General features: G+C 40.7%; 1 protein-coding gene across 2 annotated transcripts in view; it reads right to left on the bottom strand.

Annotated features, from left to right (window-relative positions):
* Positions 1-12: 12 nt before the first annotated feature.
* col4a2 (collagen type IV alpha 2 chain) overlaps positions 13-10,882 on the bottom strand; it is an 82,006-nt gene continuing 71,136 nt past the window's right edge. The window contains exons 27-48 of one of the 2 annotated variants that reach the window (XM_011489939.3): positions 10,631-10,705; positions 10,445-10,543; positions 8,881-9,102; positions 8,645-8,806; positions 8,388-8,558; positions 7,740-7,883; positions 7,530-7,655; positions 7,256-7,437; positions 6,567-6,630; positions 6,392-6,466; positions 6,212-6,319; positions 6,016-6,123; positions 5,844-5,915; positions 4,782-4,907; positions 4,559-4,675; positions 4,124-4,285; positions 3,649-3,747; positions 3,413-3,559; positions 3,044-3,160; positions 2,678-2,869; positions 2,174-2,460; positions 13-1,015 (exon numbers count right to left, since the gene is read on the bottom strand). In XM_011489939.3, coding sequence (XP_011488241.1) covers positions 761-1,015; positions 2,174-2,460; positions 2,678-2,869; positions 3,044-3,160; positions 3,413-3,559; positions 3,649-3,747; positions 4,124-4,285; positions 4,559-4,675; positions 4,782-4,907; positions 5,844-5,915; positions 6,016-6,123; positions 6,212-6,319; positions 6,392-6,466; positions 6,567-6,630; positions 7,256-7,437; positions 7,530-7,655; positions 7,740-7,883; positions 8,388-8,558; positions 8,645-8,806; positions 8,881-9,102; positions 10,445-10,543; positions 10,631-10,705 — 3,110 coding nt within the window. In that variant the 3' untranslated portion in view covers positions 13-760. The remainder of the gene's footprint in view (positions 1,016-2,173; positions 2,461-2,677; positions 2,870-3,043; positions 3,161-3,412; positions 3,560-3,648; positions 3,748-4,123; positions 4,286-4,558; positions 4,676-4,781; positions 4,908-5,843; positions 5,916-6,015; positions 6,124-6,211; positions 6,320-6,391; positions 6,467-6,566; positions 6,631-7,255; positions 7,438-7,529; positions 7,656-7,739; positions 7,884-8,387; positions 8,559-8,644; positions 8,807-8,880; positions 9,103-10,444; positions 10,544-10,630; positions 10,706-10,882) is intronic. The other variant, XM_011489940.3, reaches the window with a different exon arrangement.

The following is a 10,882-nucleotide window of genomic DNA, read 5'->3' as shown; positions in this document are numbered from 1 at the left end:
AAGGAACGGCACTTGAGGTTCACAGAAACACATTTAATCCTTACAATCAAGTAACCATGCAGTGACAATGATCAGAACTTTAAGTCAAACTTGTTTAAGAAAAATGAACTGAAAGGTTGTTTTTTTTTTTAATGGAAAAATGTCTGGTAATGTACTTTTATTTTGGCATGTTGGTAGCTCCATATTTAATTAAATGCGTAGATGAAAACGACTAACATAAGATAAACACTTTAAACTCTCAAAGTGGTTAGTTCAAACAGGAAAAAAAATCAGTGCATTTTGGTGAACGTATGAAAAAAGCTAGACATTTAAAAAGCAGTCAATACACTTGTCTAAAAAGAAAATTGGATTACTGTAATTTTACAAAAACAGGCTTTGATAGAGCTGTGGAAAAATAGTCTTGGTTGACATTTTTTGGCAAAGCATTGTTAGTAAGTCTGTAGTTTTGACCTGAAGCCAAAAGGGAAATGTTGAGCATTTGCATACATAGTAGGTGCATCTTTGGTTCTGCTGTATTTTACTATTTGCTGTCAGATGAGGTAATAAGTTAAAAGCACCAAAACATCCTTTAAACACTAACATTGGATCATTGTTTTTTTGTTGTTTTTTTTTTAAATAGATCCTTGGGTTTTTTCTTCGTTGTTACAGTGCAGTTTGAAGTATTGAGTCACCTCACTCGCTGCATGTTTCATCTGACTGGTTCAAGGAGTTCAACAGAGCTCAGTTCAGGTGAAAGGACTTGAAGTTCCTGTGCAGTCTTTCACAAGTTCTTCATGCAGACTTGGCAGCGGCTGATGCGGGACCGAAGTTGACCCGCTTTGAGCGTCTCCGGCGCTGGATTAGCGTGAAAGGAATGATCTATGGAGGTCAGCCAGAAGCTGTGTTTGTTAGCAAAGTAGTGGCATGTGCCTTTGGCCCCATTACACTCAATGAAGGGTAATGTGCGGAAGTCCTCCAGGCAGGAGCCAGGCGACGATAAGGACTGACCACCTCCTTCATTTCCTGCTGCTGTGTGCTGCAAAGACACAGATAAGACTTTATGGAATGGAGAATCTTTACATTATGACAAATAAATGTCTAACTCTGCCTAACCTTTAACACCAAAGGTGTCGCTCGTGACACCTACAGTAATTATACCATGGCCCGGGTGAATACTCGATTCTGATTGGCTGTTGGGTGTGCATTAAAAAGTGATATACCACAGGATAACCGCACGGTGAAAAAAAAAAGTTCCCGTCACCTGGCTTAAATGATTTGTATCACTGCGCCGGCTTCTTTAAAACAACCTTTTGCTTCATCATTTGGACAAAAACAAGTGGTAAGAGGTGAACTTTCTCTCTGAACTGATGCTTAATTCAACCCATCGGAAAGATCAGCATATATACATCGCTTTATATCGCCGAATCTTCACTGCAGCGGTGGTGCAGCGCGACGCAGACTATTTGTTACGTGGTGCGGCGCGGCGCTGCACCACATAACAAACAGTTTGCTTTTTGTGAGAAAAGTGATCAAAATTGGAAAAAAAAACTAGAATTAAGAACTAAAAACTGGTTACTCTTTATTTCTTTTGTTGCGGAAGCAGCTGGCTTCCACAGCGTGAGTTAAGTGATAATGCATACTTCGTCGGCCATTAACCCTTACATAACACACGCTCTTTGACATACAGTAACTCTTTAGCTACGTTCACACCACTGAGCGATGTTCAGGCAACCACTTCAAATTAAAAGTCTACGTGAACGCAGGTTAATGTGCATTTCGGGCTTCTGCGTTCAAAACTCTCGCGTTTGCACTTGCCACGCAAGTTTCTGGGACAGTTTTTAAGCTGTATGTACAAACATGCAGCCATTGAACACACGTTGCAAGCCTTGCGCCAATATGCAACACATTGCTAACACAAAGTGTTTAATAACATTGCAAATTGGCTTTTCTTTGCCACAGAGTCATCTGATTACTGGGATTACATTAGCATTTTACTGCTGCGAGCCTGCTTGTCTCGGCTTTAGAATCCGCTTGAATTACGTTTATTGCGTCAATGGTTAAAGAGTTATTGTGGTCAAAAGAATGTCATTATTGAAGCTAAAGCACCTGTGTAAAAGGGTTAAAACGTCATCTTGATAAAAGACCCCTTGATGTAAAGAAAACCTTCATTGACTTCTTGAAAAAAAGAACTCACCATGAGGAAAGAATAGCCGATCCACAGACTGCGCCAGCCCGCAGGACACTGGGGGATGTCAATGCCCTGACTGTGGATGGCGATGGCAACGGATGGAGCTTCACAGACCGAGCAGCGACTGATATATGGTTTGATCTCGTTTTCCTCTACTGGCATCATGGGAAGAGGAGCAGTAGTTGACAACCAGTAGGATTTATCATTTCTGCTGGCATAGTAACAGATGTCTCCAGGGTTACAGTACAGGAAGGGCATGGTGCTAAACCGTGGAAGGCATGAGCCTGCCAATCCTGGAGAAAATATGAAAAAATTGAAATGAATAAAGATGAGATTACATGATGCACCGCTTAATAATGGAGGTCTATTTTGATGAGGATCTTGGTCAGAACTCCTTTAGATTAAGAAAACTTGCACAGTTGTGGTTCACAACCAACGTAAAGTTGACCTAAAGATTTTAAAAGAAAGAATTACATATAATGTGTAGTTTTACCATTTCCATTGGCTTACCAAGGTCCTGGTTGTGAGCCTTTTCCTGGCCCTCAAAGTACAGCAGGCTGTAGCCGTCCCACAGTTTGGACATTCCCACAGGACACATGGGTTTTTCTTCTGACTGACTGTGCTTCACCAGCAAATATCCCACACTAATGCTGCGACCAGGCATACCAGGTATCCCAGGTATCCCAGGGTTGCCCCGGTTACCTGTTCAAGAATGACAAGGTTTATTCAGCTCCATATTTTACTGATCATCATTTAAATAAAGCCTTGTGTATCTTTGTAAACTTCATATTTAAGTATGTGAAGATAATACAAAGAAACCTGTCAATCTAAAGTAACATCCGATACTCTGGGTTTGCGTCACTGTGCCAGGCGTACCTTCCATGCCTTCCAGACCAGGGTGGCCCATCTGGCCAAAGTTCCCACGGAATCCAGGCGTCCCTGGTGTACCGCTAACTCCCGGCATGCCTTTCTGTCCAATGGGTCCAATAAACCCTGTGGAACAACAGACCATGTATGTCCCAGTGATTTGTAAACCATGTCTGTCCAATTTGACAAGAACATTACTGTAATAGGCCAGTGTTTCCAAACCCTGGTCCTCGGGGCACACTGTCCTGCATTTTTTCAATCCAATCCTGCTCAAACACACCTGCCTTTGATGACTGCCATTCCGCGTAGGCAGAGCAACATGGAAACATGGACAGTAAACCCAGAGGACAAGGGTTGATAAACACTGCAATAAGCAACCTGTATCTCCAGGTGGACCCTGGGGTCCTGGTTCTCCTCTAATCCCCAGTGGTCCTTGAAGTCCCCGTGGTCCAGAAGGGCCCCTCTCCCCTGGAACTCTGATTGGAATTGGAGGAGGACCCTGACTTCCTGGCTGCCCGGGAAAACCTACAAAAAGAAATGTTTTCCCAAGAACTCATGAAAAAGCCTGAAATCTGGAACTTTATCGGAAGCAAACAATTGAGCCTCAAACTGACCTGGAAGTCCAGTGTTTCCTTTAAAACCAGTTTGTCCTCTCTCTCCTTTTGGACCAGTCGTGCCAGGAATTCCCATCAATCCCTGCTCCCCTTTCACTCCTGTAAGAAAAAAAAACATGCTTTCACCATATTTATATAGCTTTTTTTAACGTTAGACCGTGTGACTGGTCTACCGTGTGCAACAGATTTAAAGCTTAACAACAGTAAATCGACCATCTGATGAGCATAAATATGATTTTTGTAAAGACATCATTACAAAACAAGGAGATTCACAAAATTATTAATAAGGAATATTCGAAGAACTTGAAGAAACCACTGTAAGAATCTGTAAATTGGGTTTAAAAAATGTCTGTGATCAAGTTTCGAATGTCTTTTTGGATGAGGAAAAAACATGATCTTTTTACTATCTCTGCCTTTTCGAACACAAGCTTTATTTGACTTTTGGTTTCAAGGCAATCTCATTTGTAGCGCAGACCTTTTTTCCCAAAAATCCCATGGGGGCCCCTGAATCCAGTTGGGCCTGGATCTCCTCTGAATCCTTGGTTACCAGGAAATCCAGGAAAACCATTCAATCCTGGTTCACCCCTCTGCCCCGGAGAAGCATCAGAGCCAGGAACTCCTCTGGCACCAGGTAAACCTAAAAAAGGTTTAACAAAGCTTTATTAACCCATTTTTACTGACACAAAACATGTTAAATTATTATTGTCCGAGTCCATAATTAAGTGGCTTTATTAATTACTATTTTTAATGTAAACAAATGCTGTGAAGATCTTCTGGCCATGATAAATACACTTTTCTTGTGAGTTCATCAATACCAGATGCACAAAAATAGTGTGCATGTCTGTCATATTTCTTTTGCACATATTTGTTTTGGAATTGTTTTTTTCTATGCTAAACTAAACCACTTCACCTTGGAATCCTGCAGGTCCTTGAAAGCCAGGATCCCCTGGAGATCCTGGTTCATTTGGTATACCATCTGGTCCAGAAGGACCACGGAGTCCTGGTAATCCTGGCAGGCCATATTCACCTAAAAACATAAAGCATAAGATTATGTTAGACTGGAATTAGGAAAAATCATATGATTGCAATTTGTCTTTTATGAATCAAACTAATAATTTAGGTTAGACTTTTACCTGTTGGTCCCTGGAATCCTTTGAAACCTGGGATTCCTGAATCTCCCTGTTGGTCGTTTGGGTTACCACTTTCTCCTTTTTGTCCTTTCACTCCTGGGTTGCCAGCTTGTCCAGGAAAATTCAAACCTGAAGCAAAAAGGTTCAAAAAGTAATAACAAAATATTATGTATTATTTATACATTTTCAGACTATAAAAACGAATGCCAAATTTTAAACATTTTCCAACAGACAAAGTGTTGACAAAAATATTAGTTGGTCTATTGTAAGACAATTATACTCTTTAATACTGCAAGGAGAACAAAAATATAAATTCTGATAAAAATTAAATTTAGTTGGAAAAGTCTCCCTGTGAAAATTGTTTGAAAATAAAAACGTTCCCTGTGGTGTTTTAATTATGATTATGCAGTTTTTAACCAAAAACCCCACAACCTAAATGTCTTAAAAAGACATATTTCATGTTTATCTCAAGCTTCTGTTTCCAAAATCTCCTCTACGTGGGCGTGGCAATTGGTGCTGAGATGAGTAGCTCCGCCCCTGACCTCCCTTTTTGCAGGCCACATCTTTTAAAGAAAAATGCCACAAGTACATGTCAAAAACTCAAAAACATAGATTAACTTTTGAAAGCATTTTCAGTGGTCTTTTAATGATGATTATGCCGTTTTTAAGCCAAAATCGAAAAAAAAAACGCCTGTTTTCATGGACATAGTTTCTGCAGAGTAGCAGTAGTTAATTAGAAATTTGCCTCTGAGGTGAATTGGACCACTGGCAAGAAACAACTCCGCCCCCCTCCCATTCCTATTATGGATTGGAGCAGTGCAGGGAACTTGTGGCCCACCCACCATATTTTCGACATCACAAATAAGCTCTTTTTCCAACAGCAATTTTTGGTCTGATTCATAACAATTTAAATAAAGAAATACTCAGAAATGCAATTTCAAGCTTAATTTTCTTTATATGTATCCTTCATCATCAGAAAAATGCTACTGGAACATGTTAAAAATAACACCAAAAACATGATTTTCTTTAAATGCACAAATGCTGCAGAGTTTGCCAATCATTTACCTGCTGTTCCAGAGATCCCCTTCTGTCCTTTTAACCCATGCAGTCCATGGAGACCCTTAAGGCCAGGATAACCTGCACACATGTTACTGAAATTAGGAATTTTTGTTGAAAAAGAATATGAATGTTGATGATAAAGAACAGAAGTGACTGTTGAAGAAGTGGTCTGTTTTACCTTTGACTCCTGGAAATCCTGGAAATCCTGGAAGCCCATCTTTTCCGGGTAATCCAGAAAAACCTTTCTGGCCCTGGTAACCAGGAGCTCCTTTCTGGCCGTCTGACCCTAAATAGGGCACAAGTAAAATCAATGAAAACACGTATTGTGTTAACAGCTTAAATGTGTAATCAGGAGGTGAAGGTGAGTGTTTTACCAGGGAACCCCTGTATTCCAGGATCACCGAAGATTCCTTTTATTCCCACAATACCATCAAAACCAGAACCCCCCTGGTCTCCAGGGCTTCCAAAAAGTCCTTTCAAGCCTAAAAGACGGAAACCAAATGTATAAAAAATAAAAACGTAAAATTCTAAGATGTAAAAGAATAAATCCCTACCTGGGTTTCCAGGAAGTCCAACCTCTCCTCTCAATCCAGGACTTCCTGGAAGGTCTATACGGGGACCTGCGTCACCTGTAAGAGTTGACAACATAGTTGCATCAAAATTACTTTTATTAATTTCTTTGGCATGTTTTTTATTTGAATTTGAGCCTATTTGAAACAAAGTTTATACCTTTTGCTCCTTTCCTGCCATTTTCCCCTGATGCACCATAGGCGCCAGCGCTTCCTTTGATTCCCTGAAAACGAGTCCACGCATGAGAAGTTATTGTGTGAAAATGTGAAAAATGAAAAGCTATCTTACGTTTAGCCCAAAAGATTGGAATAAAACTCCTTTCTAAAAATAGGGAAATTTTTTTCAAGGTAAAATCTTACTTTGATTTTACAAGTTTGGAAAACCTAGTGACATATGGGCAGCATCCTTTTCAAACACAGAAGTACCAACCATTTGAAAATTAATAATGAAGGAGAAATTAATAATTGCAGTTTGTGGAATTATTTAAAACCAAGTCTTATATATATCAGAAAACAGCTGTGAAAGAAAAAAATCATGTTACACTAGATTTGCATCACTTTGACATTTCGCACTAAGTCTCTTCCAACTGTAGGTACAAAGGCTAGTATCTAGTAGCAACAGACCTGGGAGCCAGCGGGTTCTCCCTGACACCGGACACTATAAGCTAAGAGCATGCTCAAAAATCCACGTTCAGCGCATTCTTGAACACGCCACACATGCCCAGAGTGTACGTAGCTGAAGAGTTACAGTAGTCAAAAAAATGTCAACACTGGAGCTAGAGATGAGAGGCAATCAACTGGAGACATGCTTTCCAACTCACTTTGCTGAAATCACTAGACTTTACTCACCTTCTCGCCAGACATCCCCTCAAAACCTGTAACCCCCCGATTTCCAGTTGGCCCCGGCATCCCTTTGATTCCAGGTAACCCCTGCAGACCTGGATCACCAAGTTGTCCTTTGTCATTGCTAGGATCTCCAGGACTACCATGGACTCCATCAAATCCCGGCACCCCAGGCAAACCTTTGGAGCCTGTGGAAAACAGTACATTTACCAGTACAAGTGATGTGGGTCAATGTAGAAGACACACATTAGTAGATGGAATTTAGTCTGAAACTGCAAACCTCTTGGTCCAGTGAAACCTGGATTCCCTTGAGATCCATGTTCACCCTTGACCCCCTTCATGTCAACGATGATGTGAAGAGGAATTTGAGGCTTCTCGCCAGGTGGACCTTTCACCCCACGATCACCTTGAAACAAAAGTTGGATGTTAGAATTACGGTATACGACTTCAGTGTGAGTCTAATTTAGATAAAAACTACATAGAACCTCACCTTTTTCTCCAGGTACTCCCATTGTTCCTTTAAGCCCCTGCTCTCCAGGTAGTCCAGCATCTCCTTTGACTCCAATTATTCCTTTTAACCCAGGAGTGCCCTTTTTTCCATCAAAACCTACCATACCAGAAGATCCTTTGCCCCCTAAAAAGGGGAGAAATTACAAAAAAGATTAAACCCCTAAGTGTGACTCTTTATAGGTTCTTCAAATTTTATAGATAAAGCACACAAAAGGTTCTAGATCCCTCAAGCAACAAAAAGGACCACAACTTCACACTCCCACCACCATGTTTTAATGCTACAACACTGCTCTAATGCTGACTGTTTTTACTTTCCTCACGCAAAAAATACTCATTAAGATGAAAGGAGAAATCATAAAATAAATGCACATCAAAACAAGATTGAAAATGTTGAATAGAACATGCTTCTGAATGTTGAGAAGAGTTTTTTCAGGAGAAGCTTTCTCTGACAGTTCTTCCTAAAAAGCCATAGTTGTGTTGACTATTTACATTATTTGCTGTCAAGAACTTTAACATTTCAAATACTACCAAAAGCAGTTGGAGTCTGATTTGTATCTCTGATCTTGAGATCCATTTGCTTTGTCAGGGGTCCCTGGTAAGTGTAGTCTCAACTGTCTGATAAACTAACCCTTTATTCCTGGAGGTCCAGGGCGTCCGGTTGTGCCAGGCCATCCCGGGTCACCTGGTGAGCCCGGCTCTCCAGGTGATCCATCTTCTCCAAATTCACCTGGCATTCCTTTCAGTCCTACTGGGCCTGGGGGACCTGGGTCTCCATCAGTTCCCCTTTCTCCTGGGAGTCCTGGATTGGCAAAGGTCGTGTTACTAGAGGGAACAATCTCAAACACATTTCTTGTTAGGCGTGTCTTTTTTGATATCAAGACTAACCTGGGTCTCCAGTTGCACCACTTGGCCCCGGTGGGCCTGCAGTTCCAGGTTCACCGGGGAAGCCATAAAGTCCTGCAATCCCAGGTTTTCCCTCCTCCCCGGACAGACCTAGAGAGCCTTTCTCCCCTTTGAAACCAATCATACCAGGCATGCCGCCCATTCCTGCAAAAGGCCGTACAGCTTGTCAGTTATGCTTCTTAGATTTAAATAAAATCATAACGACATAACAAAATAACCTTCATAGCCTGGCAGTCCTGGTTCTCCATCTTGGCCTTTAAGTCCTTGGAGTCCAGGGAGCCCCGGGTCACCTTGTGGTCCAGCTGAGGCTCCCAGTATTTCACCATGAACGCCCTTCTCACCTTTAGGTCCATATCGACCATGAGCACCTGGTACACCTGGGGACCCAACTAAACCTTTGGCACCAGGAATGCCAATATCACCCCTCTGGCCAACAAAACCTGTATTCAAATAAAAAAAAAAAAGCTAATTATTGGGATTTATTTGACAATCAAGGTGGAAACATATTTTCTTGCAGTATAATCCACAAAATTACTTCCTTACCAACATCTGTCACTTTTAATACATTAGTTGTTCAGGTTTTTCCCTTGTAGCTCAGTTTTCTCTCCTTTTTGCCCCTTTTACTAACCAAAAGAAGCACTGATGTGCACCAAAAACCCTGTTAAAACCCTGAAATTTCAAATGTTTAGAATATTGACAGATTTCCTGCAAAGTTGATCTTAATGAAGAGTCTTTGCAGGAGTCCAGAAGAAGCCAATTTTCCAATGATCAGCTATTCGACCATCTTTGGGTTTTTGTGACATCTTTGACAAACGTCTTCCTGTGTTACTAGAAGATCTACTTTTGTAACCCAGTCCAGATTTACTTTTTAAAACATATTTTTCTTTCTGTCTTTTTTAAAAATATGCAATTAACATCCATGGATTTCCTGACTTTTTAGATTTGCAATGTAGATTTTTTTCTCTTTTTCTCTTAGCTTTTAAGATTATCTTAAAACTGATCACAACTTTTTGGAAGAATCAATGAAAATGACCCTCGGGCTTTAATTAGTCTGATAAATTCACACTGACTGTCTTTTTCAAAGAAATACATTTAAATGTAGTTGGATTGTATTTAAATGTGCCCTGTGATGGACTTCCGAAGCATCCAGGCTGCACCCCACCTTCCCCTGACAGTTGCTAGGATAGGCTCCAGCAACCCCATGATCCCGAAAGGGATGGAGCTGGATGAATTAAATGTACCATAGCATTGAGGCTCTGTGGCATCCTCTGTAAGAGCATATGTGTAGCTTTTTGGAAAACAATTACTTCCACAAATGCTCTGGAGCTTTAACTTGATTAAATTGATTATTCCACACCGTCTAGTTGGTGAAGCAAGATTTTAATATGTCATGAACTACAAAGAGGAAGCAGAAAAAAGTTTAAAATGGATCATCTGGTCTTATTTTGCTTAGGTTGAAGGCTTTTAAACTTTTATCTAAGATTCTTTATCCTTCTTTCCTCTAAATTTGTAAAACTAAGTCTAGATGACGATTTTTACAACTTCTGAAACAGAACCTTCCTAGACGAATGAGAATCTCCATAGGTCAGTTTGGATGTGAAATTTAATTGTTTTTTTTGTACATGCCAAAGAGGGTTCTTGAATTAAAGCAGTGTACCGAGTTTGGTTGACAAAGCAATAATTGGGGGGAAATTTTACAACTTTTATTGGGGTTTCATGATTTTTTTCTTTATCACAAGTTTATTTTATATTTGGATGGATTATTTTTCTGACGTTCTTTACCTGCAGGTCCAGGACTTCCACCATTGCCTCGATCTCCTTGTTCTCCTTTTTCCCCCCCGACCCCGTCAAAACCCTGTGGACCCTTCAAGCCTTGGGTTCCTGTTTTATCACAAAAAAGTATCAAAATCCTCTAACTAGCTTTCTTTAAGACAAGATGGACTATGACGCTCTATTTGGTTTAGCTACCTGGAAAACCTGGTAATCCAGGGCTTCCTGGAAGTCCAGGAGCACCAGGAAGTCCTGGAAGAGTGTCGCAGAGGCCTGCAAATAAGGTCACAGAAGCTCAGTCTTCAGGGACACACCACAGACGATTGTTTTGGGAGTTTAGAAACAACTACAAGGGTGTATGTGGTTTTAAATGCTGCCCAGCGTGAATAAATTCAGACTCCACATTTTTTTAACATTAGCTGGTTTCTCTATGCAAGAAATCTTGGTCGT

This window comes from Oryzias latipes, chromosome 21, assembly GCF_002234675.1.
Source record: "Oryzias latipes chromosome 21, ASM223467v1".
In the NCBI taxonomy this organism is placed as follows: domain Eukaryota; kingdom Metazoa; phylum Chordata; class Actinopteri; order Beloniformes; family Adrianichthyidae; genus Oryzias; species Oryzias latipes.
The sequence above is the reverse complement of the archived record's forward strand: the minus strand, read 5'-3'. Positions and strand labels throughout refer to the sequence as shown.